General features: G+C 40.6%; 1 protein-coding gene across 5 annotated transcripts in view; it reads left to right on the top strand.

Moving 5' to 3' along the window:
• The window catches only part of plekha6 (pleckstrin homology domain containing, family A member 6), a 117,592-nt gene that overhangs the window by 39,105 nt on the left and 58,393 nt on the right, over positions 1–20,094 (top strand). For all 5 annotated transcript variants that reach the window (XM_078283486.1, XM_078283487.1, XM_078283483.1 and 2 more), the window contains exons 2-5: positions 710–793; positions 5,603–5,738; positions 6,039–6,143; positions 9,549–9,621. In XM_078283486.1, coding sequence (XP_078139612.1) covers positions 5,619–5,738; positions 6,039–6,143; positions 9,549–9,621 — 298 coding nt within the window. In that variant the 5' untranslated portion in view covers positions 710–793; positions 5,603–5,618. The remainder of the gene's footprint in view (positions 1–709; positions 794–5,602; positions 5,739–6,038; positions 6,144–9,548; positions 9,622–20,094) is intronic.

The following is a 20,094-nucleotide window of genomic DNA, read 5'->3' on the forward strand; positions in this document are numbered from 1 at the left end:
GTTACAATCCTAGAATAGATGTAAAAAGTCATCTAAAAAAATCTGATATGAGCAGTAATGTGGCGTGAAACTAATACTGTAATCTAAGCTATTATTGGTATCACAGCCAATAATCGCACTAATATTTACACTCTGGTACATTGCAGTCTGTCACACACATTAATACATACACAAATGCACACATATGAATATACATGGCCACATGCCCATGCACAGATACCTCTTGGGTTTCTGCTTAGGTCCTTTGTGGTTGCCAAATCAATACTGTGGTATTTATGCACACACACACACACACACACGCACACACACACACACACACACACCATAGAAACACTTGTCCACACACAGCAATGTGAGAGGAGACACAGTCAGACACAGTGTTCTAATAGTTTGTTTTGTACTACAAAAGAGCTATTTTTATTGCACACTTTTAACACCTTGTTAATTAACAGAAGATCTGGTTACACACACACACACACACACACACACACACACACTCAATACACACACATTATGGCGATGGTGATAATCCCACATTTTGAATGATGAATGGATTTGATTGGAAACGTCCTGTTGGGTTGTGATGTCAGCAATCAACACGGTCGATCAGCCATCGATTGATAGCTCTGTCCATGTGTGACAGCTTGGATATCGTATATTGATCTATCTCCCTATCTCTCTCTCTATCTCTCTCTCTATCTCTCTCCAGTCAACATGACCCCAGTGGACCGGCTGGACAAGCAGTGAGCCAGATCCAGCTGGAAGAGCCTACATCAATACACACCTACCTGCAGTAAGTAATATATACCTACAATATGATCTCCAACAATACACACCAATCTACAAACTAACTTACAATATACATATACCTGTAGTACGTACAACATACTTATTTACCATCATACACTGAAAATTATACTCTGCAAGTTGAATGCTAATTGACCATGATAAGTTAGCTGAATAAATTGCTGTTAGTACGCACACACACACACACACAACCACACTCCGCAAGGATGGAGATGTCTGATCCACACTCTGAAATTCTATGTAAAATCTACTGTATTGCAGTAGTAGCTGACAAGGAAAGAGAGTGAGACAATATCTTTTGCTAGTTCCTTTGAGCCCTGATTTATTCCCTGCCGCATCAAACTACCCCGGGGTTGAAAACAACAGCCAGAGTGGCCAACCCTAACAACAAGCTGTACTTAACTTTTACCTAACTTGGCTAACCTAGACCAACAGCACATTGCCTTCTCCCCATCTCTCTCGTCCTCCCCTCCTAACCCCACTCTGTCCCCCGAACCTAACCTGTCAATTCCTGGGCCAATTACCCCTTACCGTTAACACCTCCCTCTAATGAAATGCAGGTGAACCACAAAACACATTAAATACCCAATAAACATAAGAAGCGCATAACACATTCCCCATTCCCCATTCTCCTCCACTCGCCCCTGAGGAGTTAAACTTAATAGTCCTGTAAACGCTGTGGGGACCTGCGCTGCACAATAAGGGTGCGACTTGAACATCCATGGCTGGTTGCGCCTGAGACTGACTTTGTGGGGAGTGCTATTGATTGTCCGTGCCAAAGGATGTCAGAGGATGTGCTAAGGGTGAAGCCTGGAGACCTCGACCACATGCGGGTTGATCACTCTTGTAGGGAGCCAACTGGTCCCGGTGTAGTACCACCATCCACCCCGTTGGCAGTAGTGTCACAATGTAAACCACCTTACCCACATGCTCCACAACTAGACATGGTCCAATCCAGTTACTTTGTAATTTAGGTGACTTCCCCTTGACCCATTTGGGTCCATAGACCCACCCATGTTCCCTGCCTTGAAGTGTTTCCCTTAAGTGTGCTGGTCATAGATTCTCTTTTGCCTATGACCAGTGCCAGTTGGGTCCCTGGAGTGCGGTGAAACCTCTCCACAAGCCTGAGGGTGAAGAGGTGTCATGCACATCTTGTGTAGAGAGAGCTGCTTACAAATGTCAGCAAACGGCTGGGCCTCAATGTTTCTCCCTTGATCTGAATGCAACTCAGTTGGGACACCAAAATGGCTGAACATCCCTTCAATCACTAGCTCACAGACTGTAGCAGTTTTGTGGTTGTGTACAACATAGGCTTCCAGCCACTTCGTAAAGTAGTCCATAGCAACCAGTACATAGTGATTGCCTCGAGGTGTGCAGGAGAAGGGCCCTAGTAGATCGACAGCTCTAGGCCTACTGGGTCGAAAGTAGAGGGCATGATGGGCCCTAGGCTGCTCACTGTACAAGGCTCCTGGGCTAGCCCAGGAGTATCACTGCTACCGATCAGGGCTAGTGGGGGTCCATCAATGAATGTCACTGTCCAATCTGACACATTTAGCACAGCCCCCGTGTCCCTCAGAAAGTCAAAACCTTGTAAGCACTGTTGCTGAATCTCAGTTACCCATGCAGATATGGAAAGATTCCTCCGTGTGACTGCAACAGTGCTTGCCCCCACCTCAAACTTCCCTCATTGCCTCTGATGCTCGTGCAGCAGGGTCACTTGTATCTCATCCCTTTTTAGCTTTTTTTCTCTGATTTTAGAGGGTTAGTGTCCCTCTCACTTCCATGATTACTGTCAGCTACCGGGAACTGTGAGTGGATCCCACTTCTGACACCACATTAAGTACCCAATGAACATAAGAACCACATAACACATTGCCCACTCTCCTCCACTCTGCCTAGCACCCTCCCTCCTGAGATCAATTACACAGCGTTACACTATCAAAACAAGTGAAAACTAGCTTGGCACTAGTTACATGCTCGCCAGCTGTGAGTGTCTTGATTTTCCATTGTTTTCATTTGACAAAATCAAATCACCAATAATAGCTCACTACTACAACTTAACTAATGATACTGCTAACATACACTTAACAAGGACTGCTATGCTAATGTTACATCCTCAACAAAGGATTAAGTCCACTTACAACAAAGATGTCCAACAAACAATATGCAAAACCTCAATCTAATGTTGTAAAATGACATGACTTACCTTATCAGGAGATCAGGGACCTTGACATGAATCTTCTACTAACTAGCCAAACACTTCTACAAATAATTTGAATTATACAGAAATGTGAAAAGGAAAAAGCAATCTTCCACTGTAACTGCAGTGAAAACTAGATTTTGCAGGAGCAGTACCTCATGGGTGATCAGCTAGTCTATAACAAGGACCCAATAAAAATACTACACTAAACACAGACACATCAGTACATGGAGATGTTGGCCCTTCTGGCAAGCAAAAAAAATCAAATCTGAAGTTTAAAGACTTAATATTTTCATGCATTACAAAGGAAATTCAACAGTTCCAACACTTGCACGCAATGAATGGAATAATTCTTTGTCAATGCTGCATAATTTGCTCATTATGTCTCCTTAGTAGGTTTAGAAATATGAGCCTCTACTATGCTGCCAGAATGCACTGAACAGTTATAGAATTTCGCTGATAAATACAGTGTACTATGAATGATTAAGCAGAACTAACAGGTAGATAAATGGTCGTGTAGTGTTAAGACAACAGTCCCACCTCCAGCATCTCTAGCCATTGTAATCAATATGGACAGACATAGTGTAAAGAAAGAGGAGTACGCTGAGGAAGGGGAAATGGAAATGGGACGGAGGAGAAAGAGGAGGAGGGGTATCATTTGAAGGAGTATTGAGAAAAAGGAAGAGAGAATGAAAATGAGAGGGAGCTGGTGAATTAATCTCCCAACTGGTCAGTAGATCGATATCGGCTCCCTGAGGTGATGCACATTGGACTTAATAAGAGAGACCAGCCCTGCAACCCACCATGGCAGAATCAATCAATGTAGACACACTGGACTGGACAAGACTGCACTGGATTGGACCAGATAGACTAGACTGCAACATACAGAACAAGACTGCACTAGACTAGAATAGATTAAACTAGAACTGGACTAGACCAGAATGGACTGAACAGGAATGGAATGGACTAGGCTAGGCTAGACTAGGCTAGATTAGACTAGAATAGACTGAATTTGACTGGCTTGGACTGGACTGGAATATAGTGGACTACATTAGAGTAGACTGGAGGGGAATGTACTAGACTAGACCAACTAGATTAGAACAGACTTGATTGGACTAGACTACATTAGATGAGATTAGAATAGACTAGACTAGACTAGAACAGACTTAACTGAAATTGACTGGACTGGATTGCACTAGACCAGACTGGAATGGACTGGGCTGGGCTGGACTGAACTAGACTGGACTGGCCCGGACCCGACTAGATTAGACTGGAATGTACTGGACTAAACTAGTGTATACTCAACTAGACCAGATTTAACGGACTGGATTGGACTGGACTATACTAGACTAGACTGGAATGTACTGGACTAGACTGCACTTGGTGAAACTAGACTAGAATGCATGATTAAACAAGACTTGACTAGATTAGATTGGAATGTACTGGACTCAAATGTACTAGAACAAGAATATAACTGGAATGGACTAGACTAGATTAGACTAGACAATACTGGAATGTACTATTCTACACTAGACTAGAATGGACTGAACTGGACTGGCCTGGGCTGGATTTGGGAATAGACTAGACTAGACTGGAATGTATAGGACAAAAATTGATTGGACTAGACTAGAGTGGAATGTACTGGACTAGACTGTACTAGATTAGGATAGGCTAAACTAGACTAGTCTAGACTAGACTAGAAAAGACTGAATTGGGATGGACGAGAGGAAACTGGACTGGACTAGAATGCACTAGATTAAATTAGATTAGATTTGACTAGATGGGAATGTACTGGGCTTGAATGGACTAAACAAAAATAGACTGAACTGGAATGGACCTGACTAGACTTGATTGGATTAGACTGAACTTGACTGCATTAGATTGGACAATAATATAATGGACTAGATTAGACTAGACTGGAGTGGAATGTACTAGACTAGACTACACTAGACTATATAGACTAGACTAGACTAGACTAGACTAGAATGTATGAGACTAGACTATGCAAGAATAGACTAGAGTAGACGGAACTGAATGAACCAGACCGGATTAAACTAAACTAGACTAGACCAGACTGTAATGTACTGGACTAGACTAGTCTGGACTAGAACAGACTTGAATTGGACCAGACTACACTAGACTAGACTACGAAAGGACTGGATCAGACCAGACTACACTGGAATGCACTTGACTGGACTGGACTATACTACACTAGACTGGAATGGTCTGGACTAGGCTAGATTTGGACTGGACTAGAATAGATTTAACTAGACTTATAAAATGACCAGTCCAGACAAAACTAGACTAGATGTTTGACTGTTTGACTAGATGTTTTTTTCTCTGTTTTCATATGTCAAGTATTCTGGTAATCTAATGCCTTCTCTCAGTAGGCTATGTTTGTGTGTGTGCACATGCATTTACAGTATTTGTGTGTGTGTGTGTGTGTGTGTGTGTGTGTGTAGGTGTGTGTGTGTGTGTGTGTGTGTGTGAGAGAGAGAGAGAGAGAGAGTGTGTGTGTGTGTGTGTGTGTGTGTGTGTGTTGGGGGTGGGGGTTGTTAATGTGAGGATAATTTACGCCTTTCTCTCTCTGTCCAGGCGTTGTGATTTGGATATGAATGGGAAGGCGGGAGGCAGACCTGTGAGTACTACTACTACTACTGATGTGAACGCTAACTCCAACAGCGCTAACATGGTGTCAGACCTGTCTCCTGAAGCCCAGCCTTACACCCGGGTAAGCACACACACACACGCACACACACACACACACACACACACACACAAACACACACAGAAATCAACCCAACCTAATTACAGATGCAGTGATCCAGGAAAATCAAATGTTGCGTGTTATCACATTTACACTCTCTCATTCACTCTCGCACTCGCTCCTTCACTCTCTACTCTCTCTCCATCCTCTGTATCTCACTATTTACTCTATTACCTTGGAAATGGTTTGATAAGTGCTCGATAAATAGTTGTTTCTTCTTCTTCTTCTTCTTCGTCTTCCCCCATTTTTTCTGCTTCCCTGCAGTCATCTCGTCCAGCGAGGAAGGCGGCTACTTTTGGAAAGCGCTCCAACTCTATGCGGAGGAACCCCAAAGCTGAGGTTGCCAAACAGGGATGGCTGTACAAGCAGGTAGGACCTATTTCCTCTCCTTTTAAACCCAAAGAGTCAAGAGTTTTCGTCCAACTGGCAAGTAAATTTTAACCAAAAAATTAAATTGTTGCAAAATATAAAATGCAAATTAGGCCATGATCAAATACGGGGCTTTTTTTCTCCTGCTCAAATGCAAAGATCAGCTGTGAGCACCACTAGTAAGTAACAGAGAGAGCGTAAGAGGTAATAGGGCGCAAGGAGTGTTACATCATTCTTGTTGCTATGCAACTATTTAATTAGTGTTAGCCAGCTAACCTTGAAGTAACAAAGTGGATAAAAAATAAAAAATGTTGAAAATAAAAATTAGAAAGTTAGCAATTCCTCTGCTTGCTCTTGAAGAAGAGGTGCATTACTCACCATTTATAAAACTGTATAGGTTATGTACGCACAAAAGAGTATTGATGTACATATAAATGTGCTCACCATTCCATTCTGCATGCATGAGGAAATGGTAAAGTTGGAGTACAACACCAAAAAGCAAAATTTGTTGAAGTTAAAGCATTTGTGGCACTAAAGGCAAAATCCCCCAAAAAATAATCTTAAAAAAAAGAAGACAAATGTGTTAAAGTTTATTCAGTTGTGTGATATGTTTCTCTACTGAGCCTCAACTTACCAAGAAGCCAACAATCACACACAGCTCCAGCCTCAAGTCTGTATAAATATAAATGGATCATGGGTTGAGCCAGGCCATCATGCGACTACATTTGTCAGTGTCATGTTTGCATTACAGGTAATTTGGACAATGATGGGATGAAAATGCTTTTGATTAATGAAGGCAAGGTTGTCTTCACTTGATGTTCTTTTTGCAATATAAGTGCAGTCAGTTGCACTGATTACATTTAGGAAACCAGACACTGCAAACTGCATTTTGATGTTTGTGATGTTGTTGTGATGTTTGATGTTTGTAATAAAGCCCATGACATAATAAAAATCCAATAACTTGAACCTGTAACGTAATAGCATTTTTGCCCATAATGGAATAACTTTGTTTTTCAGTTCACTTATAGAATGACATTCAGTTGACTTGTATGCAGCTTTTCTAAAAACAATGTTTACAAAGTGATTTACATACAATAAAAGCCAAAGAGACAGTGATGTAAAAGTACCACAATAAAATAAATAATAGAGTTAAGAGTTAACTAATAAAAATAAGTAAAAAATAATAATAAAAAAGTGTGTGCCGAACCACGAGAAAGTAATGAAACATGACATTTATTAAATTATGATTTGTTAAATATATGATTTTATTCTGCAAATCACATTTGCTCCCTTCTAGTGCTGCCATTGCAGCTACGACTTCATTCATAACCTCTAAGTCAGATAGTGTCATACATCAAAGGTGCCCTTTTTGCAAGGCAAAGTACAGTAAAATATTTATTTACCTCTTCACAATATAGATGATCAGTTGTCTACTCAATTCAAGTGGAGAGCGCCACCCAAAACGTTGCAACTCATCATATGAATATCAATTAATCAAGTCACTTATTTCTGTTCAGACTAAAGCATTGCCAAAAAACTAAACAAAACAAAGCAAACAAAAAAGCTGATACAAACACAATGGGAATGCATCTTGTATGTACTGTATCATAAAATGCCACATGGTGTACCACAGATGATCTCCAGGTGCCACAAACCATGTTAAAAGAATCACAAAGTATTCCTTAGCACCAGAGAGTAGCACAGAGTACATCAAAGTACTCAGCAAAACCGCTCAAAGTATCACAAGGTATACAGAAAAATATGAAAAGCAGCACAAAGCACAGTATGAAACACAACACCCCAACATGTGGTACAAAAGCAGCCTATCCGAAAGCACCAAATGTCTACACAAAATAGAACAACCCACTAAATTAAGACATTTTTGACTATTATTACGTTACTGGTTTATGTTATTACATTATTTAGCAAAAATATTGTTATGTAGCCTGTAATGTAATAAACTAGCAATTTAGCTACTAGCATTTTATTACATTATTGGATTTTTATTAGGTTATGGGCTTTATTACATTAGATCTTATTACATTATGGGTAGTTATTATGGTCAATTATTACGTTTTGGACCTTTACAATGTTGGCCTGCTCACCCACAGCATATGGAAACTGGTTATATGGATGTATTGGTGTGTCATACCGATTATACCATCCGATACGGCTGGCATGACGCAACTAAGGGATGGCTGAGAGATCCCTGACCTGTCAACCAATTCTCTTTGGAAGGAGCCAGTTGTCAGAAATCCAAGTGTGGTCAGAACTACAGGGACGGTATAGCCTGATTTCTACAGCTTGGTCGCTCTAAAGCTGAGCCCAATTCAGAGTTCCAGGAGAACTGCTCGAACTGCATCGACTCATAAGCTAGTCATCATCATGGGCCAGGAAATCCTTGTGGTCTCTGTACACCCGTTCCCTCCGAGGTCTCCTATTTGTGTAATTTTCCAATAGTTCCAAAGTAGCCATTACCCATCATTCTGCACCATCATTGCATCCGTTTTATAACAGGTCAATCATCATCGTATAATCAGTCAATCAATCAGTTAATTAATCTGTCCAATCGTTTAAACAGGGGTGTCAAACTCCAGTCCTCGAGGGCCAGTGTCATGAGCCAAACCTCATCAGGAAAGTGGCGTACACATCTTTCAAGCCCACGCAGCATTTAGAGAAATTAGGCCCCAGGAAACTGTAAGAGGCTGCTTACTTCTACTAATGTGCTACTAATTATTTCTCTGTCTGATATTGACTTAATGCGCAGCGTGGCTAAAGTTTAGACAGATCTTGGAGTGTCCAGGACAGTGCCCCAAAACGCTTTGCGTCCAAAACGTGTGGCACATCGTTTGGAGGAGGTGCACACCTGCCACAACCAAACCATTGAAAATTAGAAAAGGTGCTCGTAGAGCACAGACCTCCGCCATGTCTGACAACACCCCGCAAGGCAGTTATGCACCTTTTGGTGATATGTCACACCCACTACCACGCCCCCTTTTGGCCAATCGACATGAAAAGTTAATCAGTCCTTCCTTGGCTCATAACCAACCTTCTTACCAAGTTTTGTGCAAATCCCTGCCCAATGTTTTGAGATATCCTGCTAACGGATGGACGGATGGACACACGAACGCACAAACGCAGGCGAAAACATTACCTCCTTGGCGGAGGTAATAACTGAAAAAAAGGCGCAGGTGTGTTCAAAAGAGCGTCCTGTGTGATCACAGCCTTAGGTGCGTTTCCATCAGCCAGGTTGGAGCAAATAAATAGGCTTACTGAACATGGTACTATGTCAAAAACATCCATGAAAAACATTGAAAGACTTTTAGAGTCTTTCGAGAACTGAAGATGATGACGATGATGATGATGATGATGCCGATGTTGATGATGATGTGTCTGTCCTTCCAGGCCAGCAGTGGGGTGAAGCAGTGGAACAAGAGGTGGTTCGTCCTCACTGACCGATGCTTGTTCTACTATAAAGGTTTGTCTTACCTCTTCTCTTCTCTCATTCTTTTCCAACTTGTATGATTGCTTCTATAATTTCCAAATAGTGTGATTGCTAACAAATAGCTGTCCTGTATTTACAAGGTATTTGTGTTGCGCTGTGTTGCCAGCATCAGGGTTAGTTGTTGGTCTGGTTCAACTAGCATGTCGCATATTTTTCATGGGTTGACTTGAATAGCAACCTTTCCAATATTTGCTAGTTGAATACAAATAGGCACAGGTGTCAAATTAGTGCAAATTAATTAAAATTATTGCAAAAGTCCAGAAACTAACTGTAAAGAATACTCAATGCAGCCACAATTACTGTGTTCCTATATTGCTCCCAGCAGGGAAATAGTCTTTTCTCTCACCCCTTCCTCAGAGGTCAGAGGTCAGGGTCTGGAGCTGGTTAGGGATTCAGTGTCTTGCTCAAGGACACTTCAGCAGGGAGGGGGTGTGAACCCAGTTCCTCTGGTTGAAGATTGGACTCTATAAACACTAGACCACCCTGCTGTACCCTTAGTCAAATGAATACAGTAAAATGCTTTGCTGAAAGCGATATTTAAAAAACATAAATAGCTGCACACACACACACACACACACACACACACACAGCTCCATCATCCTCCAAAGCACCTCTGACATAATCAAATGCCACATTGTTCATCTTTGACTTATAGCTGCTGACTCAGAGACCATAGCAAACACAAAGCAGACTCGGCATCACAAATTACATCTCTTTAATGTCATCGCAAACTAGGAGGTATTTCTATGTGTGGCATTAAAGTATTGTGTAAAGTAAACACCTGCGACAAGAGGATTGATTTACACCAAGCACATGGCACTTTAATCTGCCAAAAGAGCTACAAAAATGACAATATGCACCCAGGGGAGAGATGAAAAGGGGGAATGTTTAAGAGGTGACACATACACAGGACAAGCAGTTGAGATCAGTGTTGACCAACAAACTGCATGCCATACACTCCACACACAGAGTCAAAGCAAGTGAAGCGTTGAAAAAATATGATAGAATTTTCAAATTGGGTTCAGCTATCCAGGCATTAATTTGACATTTGTAGAACATTTTGGTGCGTGCTAGAACTTCCAAAGGCTAAACCAGCGCGTCACTTCCATCAGGTCCTGCTCTCTACGGTTCGGATCGGTTGCATATCTTTATCATGTTGTCAGTGACATTCTCCCAGCTGAAATGCTGTCTTCCACTGAACCAGATTGGCCTTTACTTTATAGACGTTTGTGTGACTTTAAAGATGTAGCCGCCAGTGAAAGCAGCCAGTGGAGGATGAGAACATATCAGCAGGTAAGAACAACGCCATTCGAACTCAGGTGGCACCAAATAACCGCAATGAGATGTCTGAAATTGCGGGTCTCGGTCCTCTTCCATGCCAAATGCGGTGAGAACCTAATCCCAACAAAATCCAAGAAATTACCCCTAAACTCAAGGGTTTATGGGTATAAGGAGACAGATACTGACATCTGATAGGCAGCAGTTACTTATACTTGGAAAGCCTTGCATAACAAAATGAACCGAGGGCAAACCGCAGTCTGGACTGATGCTCATATTCAACTATTTCTTCACATGTTCTTAACACCGAAGGAAGGGAAATCACAACAAAGAGCACATCGTGCTTAGGTAGAGTTACAGGGACTGGAATTATGTAGGTCAGGTGGATTGGAGACTCTAAATTGCCCATAGGTGTGAATGTAATTCTCTGTCTGTGATAGACTAGAGACGTGTCCAGTGCGTCTCCTTGCCTTCCACCCAATGTATGCTGGGATAGACTCCAGCCCCCGTGACCCAAATATTATTTCAGGCGCTATATCATCATATTTTCCATCATGATATTGCCACATACACACACACAGTGTATTGTTATCCCTGCCCTCCTCCCCAACCCAACACTTGTCACTTGTGTTATTACCCAGATGCTGTGCGTCTATTTTTGTGTGTATACTAAATATACTTACACACAAACCAAATATTTCTATTGAAAATGACATGCAGAGAAAGTTGTGTGTGTGCATGAGTGTGTGCTTGTCTGTTTGTCCCACAGCCTTTGGTTATGAAAGTGATCTGAACACACACTAGGACATCTGTTGACAGTAATAGGTTATGAGACAATGAGGATGCTGTGTGTGTGTGTGTGTGTGTGTGTGTGTGTGTGTGTGGGGGGGGTGCACGCGTGTGTGTGTGTGTGATACAATGAAAAGTTTTTAAAGCATGTGTGTGTGTCAAGATAGGGTGAAAAATAAAATGAAGACACAAGTAGGTCAGTGTGCTTGTTCTGCCCACAGCAGTGAAAATAAGTCAAAAGATTGTGTGTGTGTGTGTGTGTGTGTGTGTGTGTGTGTGTCTTACCATAACTATTACTGCTGCTATTATTAGTACTATTTTCAACTTAAGTCCTTCATCAGTCCATACTAAATGTGCATGCAAAAATGCGAGGATAGGAAGGTGCAACACTCAATATCCGAAAATAAATATCTATTTCTTAGTTAAAAGACATTATGCTTCGGTCTAGACAACCTTCATCAGACCTAATAAATAGATTCTGATGAACTAGTGGAGCAGCTATAGAGGTTCAGTATGATACTTCAGCAGGTATGGCCACCTAGGGGCTTGAACCCTGACCCTCTCATTGGGGGACAGCCTCATTAACCATTAGACCATCCTGATGGTCTAATGAATACAAAAGCAAATAGCACAAACCTGAACAGCAGTTTTACTCAAACAGGCTATTTTCTTTTGCAACAGGAAAAGCTGGTGTCCAAATCCATGCAATGTGTATTTCCCCGCCTGGAATACGCCTCTCAAAATTCCATGATATTCTAGGATTTCTATGACGTTTTTGCTTTTGATTATGGGACAAACCAGTTTGCTTGTCAGGAACAAAACTCTCATATCTCAGTGACCTGGGTTACCCAAGTGGGTCATGTTTTTTTCCTGTACCCTAGAGCTTGATTCTAGCTTTGAATAACCCTGTGTAAAACCCTCACAGTGCCCGCAATAAACCCAGGGTATGCAAAGAATATGTGCACAGAAACCACACTGATGATAAGAATAGAACAGAACAGCCAACAATACAATTCCTTCAGGATTTACAGCCTGGGGGCTCCTGAGAATCTGTTCTCACGGAAAAGCTCCAGTGACTATTTCTTTCTTTGCTTTACTCATTTGATATATTTCTTTCTGACACTCTAGCCCTGTGTAAAGGTGCGGTCAATTCCCAAAATTCACACTCGCCAGCATTACAAAGATGGCCTCAAAGTGCCCTTGCTTTTCTTCCCTTTTTCTCTTAATTCCTCCTATGTTGGGCAGTTCTCTCCTTATTCTGAACACGTCTTCTTTTTTTTTGTCCCAACCCTTCCTTCCTTCTGTGTCTAGCCCAGCTGTGTTTTGGATAAGATGGCCTAAAGAGAGAGGGAGAGATGGAGGGAGGAATGTGTGACAGTGCGATTTACCACTGTGATTGCCATGCCAGCAAGGACTGGGAGGCAAAAAATGGTCAGAAGAGGAGGAGAACAAGCAAAAGACTCTGTTGTCTGGGTTATATTTTAGAGGGGTGCCAGTTGTACTCGCTAGAGGAGGCAGAGCAATGTGTTTGTTTGTGTGTGTTTGTGTGCGTGTGTTTAGTTTAGCCTTTGATTAAAAATCTGATATCGACTTTTCATATTGTCCACCACTTCTTTATCTATGGGAAGCCCTTAACCTGAATTGATGCAACATTTTGATTGCATTCCACACAAGTATGCATTAATATATTTAGTATTATTATGATGGTTTTTAATGGAGAGTGTTAGTGTCCCATGGTGTAAATGCTGTTTCAGAGGCTTTTCCACCCTGACAAGAATACAATTCTGGGGGAAATAATACATATTTAAAGAATATTAAATACTGTATATATGGAGGTTTTTTTAGGTCTAGTGAAGAGGCACCACTCTTGCTCACAATATAAATGTATTTATTTAATATACACTGTGTTGCCTTTAAGGCATTTGTTTAACTTTCTCAAATTTCTTCTTTAAATAATTTGTCGGTACCTATTTCTAGTTGAAAATGAGAAGTGAATAACTACTTTACTGTTTAACAAACTCATTTGTAAAATTTATATTAGTTGTCCATTCGTGTAATGCCACGACGTCACTTCCTGTTTAGTCACTTTCTGTTTAGTCACTTTCTGTTTAGCTCTTCCTGGTTCTGCAGAAAAACGAGACAGACATGTAGTGCATGCTCTGAAAGTAATCCGCTTGCTTCCACTACGAAGCATCATAGAGGCAATGCTATAAGTTGATTTATTTGACATTAGACATGTTAAAGATCATATACTAGTAATGATTTCGTTAAAAATGACGTTTGATAAGTTATTTAAAAACGGTTTTATTTACAATTGTGTGCAAGCTAACAGCAATGCCAGTAGCCATGGTAACTGCTACCTACAGTGCAAGACAGCAATGTATATTCATATTTACAGCTATGTACAATGTAATGTTTAGTTAAGAACACAGACACTGAATATTTTTGTATTGTTTTTATTTACAGTTTTCACCAGCATGTTAATGAGGAAGTGTGACAGTAAATGGTCAATCTTACTACGACTCTGTCTTCATTGGCTACGGTTTAACTTGGTGTTTAGTCAGAGTTTCGACACACTGCACGAGAACACTATATACACAATTAAAAATTGCATTCATCAGAATGTAACAAGAGGGTGGACTAGAGAGGTTATATTCTCTAATTAAGGTTCATTAGAGACAGTTGAGAGTGATGAGGGTTAGTACAAAAAAAACAAATATGAATACAAAAAATCAGACTACAAACAACAGCAATACAATAAATTCCTTAAAGGATAAGTTTGGCGATTTTAGACATATACATAATTTGTCTTTTACATTGCTGTAGTACTTACCCGCAAAGAATATAGACTCCCGAGTCAGTTGTCAGTTAAAACGGCGAGCTCCTTGCTGCTATCAATGAGTCCAAATGGGTTATGTCAAAACATGTATGTAAGAGACAAATTATATATATATAGGTCAAAAATTGCTGAACTTATCCTTTAACTCACACCTGTGCTAGCACTGCCTTCAGTCTGTCTATATGGAGTTTTTTATTTAAAGATACTGAATATCAACATCAATCCAAAAATAGTCTCAGACTTCAAAAACCTATATAGCATAAACTTCTACAGAAAAACTAATGGCAAGTGTGAGTGCGGCTCCCTTCTAAGGAAAGACTAAGAACAATTTTTTTCCTTTCCCTTCACTTAGCATTGTGTTTCTTTCCTTCCTTCTTAACCATCCTTCCTTGGCTTCCTTGCCTTCTTCCCTTAATTCATTCATCATCCATTTATCCTTTCATTCATCCATCCATTAATCTTTATCCATCTTTCCTCATCCATTCCTGCTTAATTTCTTCCTTCCTTTCCTCTCTTACCTCCCCCTTCTTTATTATGTCATTTTTCCTGGAAGTGTGTTATATCATCTCTTTGAGCTACAGATGCCATTGTTCGGCATAATTGCCATCTCATATTTTCAGTAGAAGACTCACATCCTGAGCACAAATCCCTCCATTGGGTCATTGCAGCAGCAAAGAATAAGACATACTGTAGTATTACAATATAGATGAAGATTAATATTTGAAGATTACAAATAATTGTTGTTATGCTGACCATTGACAGATTCACAGATATTCAGTCCAGTGCAAGGGCATGCTGTATATGCAGCATGTGTAAATATGCAACATTGGGTGTTCACATTATCAGCTTTATAGAGCACATGTACGCATGTGCATTCAGTTATTTACTGAATGTGCAGATATTCACATAACACACACATGAATGGAAGTAACATATATTTGGAAATGTGTCCAGAAATATGCACTGCTTCTTTTTCCTGGTGATGACAGATTGAATGTCCTTGGTGATCCAGGGTTTGTTATTGGGAAAACAGAGGACTGTGTTCAGTGAGAATAATAGTGTCGACACAGAAATTGATGTAATCTGTAACACATTGAGAGCTAGTCAGTGTCCTCGTAGTACAACCCACAAGACAGGTTCCAGTCTGTGAGCTCATAACACTCCTGCAGAGACTCCATAGACTCCTGTGACCACACTCGCACTGTCTTGTTGGCAAGAGGCTTTTCAGTTGTCATAAATCTCCTATCAACCACAGCTGGTGCCATAGAGGTCCATTGGAGAATTGGCTTTGTGCAAATGATGTCTAAAAATATATATAAAAAGAGATAGCCTATCTGAAAGAGATTGTTGAGGTGTGGGTGTAGATCCATTCGGTATCGTTATACATATATTTGTTTCCAAATGTAGGTTACTGTGACACAGTAAACTGTCTTGTCTTTAGCTCTAGTCTCTACTCCAAAACACTCTGAGTTGTAGCTTGAGAAGAGTCAGCTCAGTTAACCTGAACAAACTGTTGGATACTGGCTTTGTTAGCTAGCTAACTTAGCAAAGCAACTGATGTTAATGTCAGCATCTAATGACCACTGCTAGCTATTAGCTGCGTGATATTAGCTAATGTCAAAGCAGATGTAACAACATCTGGTTTGACAGTGATGGTCAGTTGACCAGATACTACAGTTAGCTAGCTAACAAGCTGACATTATCAATCAGGTATCAGTGGTGAAATGCTCAGTTTCCAGTCAAAAACATCACAGAAATGAACCATGTCTATTCAACACTGTTGAGAAAGCCAAGTCGTAAGTGTAGAAATACAATCAGCTGCTCTTAGCCATTGTTGTCCCCCACAATGAAATCAGGGAAGGGACTATGGATCTGCCCCATCTGTCCATCCGTCCAGTCACACACAATATCTCATACGCTACTGATCGGATTTTGACGAAACTTTTGAGAATGATGTGGGTCATTGCTCCGTTCCGGCATTTTCAAAATTACACTGATTGGCTTAAGTCAGAATGTTTGTTTAATTGTTTGTGCGTCACAGACAATATTTTGGACGCCGCTGATTGGTTTTTTACAAAACTTCAGGGAATGATGCATTTCATTGCTCCACTCTGGGATTTTTAAAATTGCACTGATTGGCCTAAGGGGGGTGCTACAACGTTTGTTTACTTGTTGGATTTTCCCAAAACTTGGGGGAATGATCCACCACTGCATTCTCACATTTTCAAAATTACACTGACCGTCCCACGGGCGGGCACTAAATCATTTGCTCACTCATTCATGTGTTGTGCAATATGTCAGACAACACTGATCCGATTTTGACAAACCTGGAGGAAAATGATGCATCTCACCGCTGTGTTCCAGTATTCAAAATTACAATGATTGGCCCAAGAGGGAACTACAATTACAGTTCAAAACAAGGTGGTGATCAGGTTCTGGGATTTCTGTCATTAAACGATTATCATTTTTCAGCCATAATATGCTGTGTTCATGTGCTGGTAGGTAAGTCTGACATTCTGGACTGAGTTGGTTGCTAAACAGCTTTGAATTCATGTGCTATTTTTTTCAGAAAATCAAACATGAAATACAAACACTAAACAAACTGCTGCAGAGGCTGCAGCTCTACAAGTTGGAGAATTGTTAAACATTGGCAGAGGCTTGCACTCTACCAAGTGCCTTCTAGTTTTTACTGGAATACTGAGCTCCATGTAAACCCAACAATTGTTTTGAAGTTGTAGTAATCAGTTATTTGGAGGATGGCTGTGTGTGTGTGTGTGTGTGTGCATGCCTGTGTATTACTGAGCCTCTTTTGGTGTGAGTTTGATGCAATCTCTGTAGAGTTAACGGAGATCTAAGTAGACTAGGTGTGTTTGCCTGTGAGACTCTCCATATGCTTTGACTGCGTGGGTTTGAATTGTGACGTGCTTCTCTGTCACATTCTATTTGCTCTCCTTCCTTTCCTGCAGTATACTGTACATGTGAAATAGTGTCTCATCAGCAGTGAGTGTCTCAGAGGTGCACAATTGTATTTCAAGAGTGTATTCAGGAGTGCGTCAGATAAAGTTGGTCTTCTCACCTGTGTGATTAGGAGTGTATTTGCAGAACAATTGTTGCCTCTGAGGTGTGTGTTTGAAGAGAACTCAGTGTATAGGCTATGCGTATGTGTTTATGTGTGTCATTGCAGTGCCTCTGTAGTGAAGTATGTCTCAGGGTGGGACTGCTTGGCTGTCAAGCGTTAGACACACTACAGTTTTGCAACACTGTTTCTTTGCTAACACAGATCAGGGCACGCCTTTGGCAGCAGCCATATCTGATGTGTGATGGCTACAATGATTCTACTGTTTCTCTCAAGATAGATCAACACAACACCTACAAGACTAGAAAGGCCAGACTTTTGATCCCCCACTCTCAGGTCGGAGTTGTCAGGCCGCTGCAGCCTTGTAGACTTAATGTTATGACAGCATATGATGTTCAATTTTTCAGGAGAGGAGAGGGAGAGACATTCACACTTGTGGGTACCACATGGTGCCCATTGATCTGGTGCTAGTGGGGGTATTTTGAAATTGTCAAAACTGTCTGTATTTATGTTCAAAGTCAATTTGTTAGAATTCTAAAAATGCTAGCCCTTAAATAGGAATTAAGAAATGTATGTATTGTATTGACCTCTGCCAGCGACCAAGGAATTGCCACAACATCAACAGGTCTCTGGCACATCTTACGGTGGCCTGTAATTGACATGGGTAAGAATTCACATTTTCAATGCTCACTAAAACCAACAGTAACGTCTAGTAAAGAGGTAATTTATCACCTTGCTAAATACTGTAATGATAATACTGCTTTGTCATTTGCTTTACTGGCTTGAGAATGAGTCTTTTTAACTTTTATTGAACAGTTGAAAATGTCTTCTATGATTTTTCAGAAAAATCATGGAAGGATGAGGACATTGTATTAAATCTTGACACCTGGTGGGCCTTTCTAATACTCATTAAGAAGTACTCTAAACCTTTCTAGTTTGGGCTGCACTAGTGTTATCAGTCTAAATCACAAAGTGGTGCTGCAAACAGAGAACAGCATCTGTAGCAACTGATACTGTAATATCTGCAGGATAATATAATAAGTTGTCAAACAAAAAAATAAATAAAAATGTCCTTCTAAAGGTCAAAAAATCTGCAGTAAATCCTGCTAATGTAATAAATTGTGGGATAAAGTGATAACATCACATTATTACATTACCCAGTAATTATTACTTCATGAAGGGTGTAAAATATTTTTAACTGATGATGTCATAATAACGCGGTCAAATAATGTAATAACCCAAGTTGTCACATGTAGTAATGTCATTACATTGTCTCACAAGATATTAATGAACTGGTTCTATTACATTTTCAACCCATTTAGAGCAACATTTTTATTATGTTCCATACACAGGAAGTGATGAATCCAAACTTAAAGCAATATTCTACTTAGTTTTAACATGGGGGTTATTTGGCAATTGACCGCCATGAAAACCAGAATATAAATTAATCACCAAGATCGGATGCAGCTGGACGAGTTTGTAAAAATAAAAATAGACCCGGTCTCCCAAACAGGAACTATCGCTCCTAAATGGTATCCCTCCGCTATGTTCTCTTCTATTAATAAAAATGCTATTTGTCAAAATGAGGTTCTAAAACATCGGACCCACAGTCAATTGAAAAACACAGTAGCAGCATCTGTTGTTGAATATGTTCACCAATGTGTTAAATGTAAGTTTTCAGGCTATTTTTATTCAAATGAATGGGGACATTTTTCAAACAGTTACCTCCTACCTGCCTTGTGGAGCTGCCAATGTGTGAACCAAATTATGTCTTGAAGTTAGAGGTGGTGGAAGTTTTGGTATTGTATATCTATATAGTATATAGTATTAGGTATTTCAACAAATGCTGCGATGTGTTCTTATAGCGGACACCCCCTTCACTGTATGCATATATGTATTTTGTCTATGATTTGTCGATGCGTATTGGTGTACTGTCTATGAATGAATGCATCAATGAGTATTTCTGGCGTGCCAAGAATGAAGCGTTCCTGAAGAACGTTTCGCACATTTTGAATAAGATATACTGCATGTTTTTGTGTATGTGATGAGATGTGTTTGTGTGTGTGTGTTCTTCTGTCATTTGGGTGTCCATGCTTTGTGAATCCAGTTGCATTTTGCATTGCACAGTGCTTTTGTATCCACTTAGTCATGCGAAACATACATTTTCATTGTTTCAGTCCAATACAAACATGAATAAATCATTCAAATGTGTGCATGAGATCAAAGAGAGAAAGAGATAGAGGCGTGGCTATTTACCTGCCATCCTTCTATGTGTGTGTGTGGTGGGGGCGTGTGTGTGTGTGTGTGTGTACACATCTATGAACGCTGGCCTCCCATTGGAGCAGACGGCTGGCAGGTACAGTTGGCTGGGGGCCGAGATTCTTCCAACACTGAGTCACATGGGCTGATCATTATCTCACTCACACACACGCACACACACACATACAGAGCAGGGAACAGGGTA

The sequence above is a fragment of the Centroberyx gerrardi genome, chromosome 5 (genome assembly GCF_048128805.1).
Source record: "Centroberyx gerrardi isolate f3 chromosome 5, fCenGer3.hap1.cur.20231027, whole genome shotgun sequence".
Classification (NCBI taxonomy): domain Eukaryota; kingdom Metazoa; phylum Chordata; class Actinopteri; order Beryciformes; family Berycidae; genus Centroberyx; species Centroberyx gerrardi.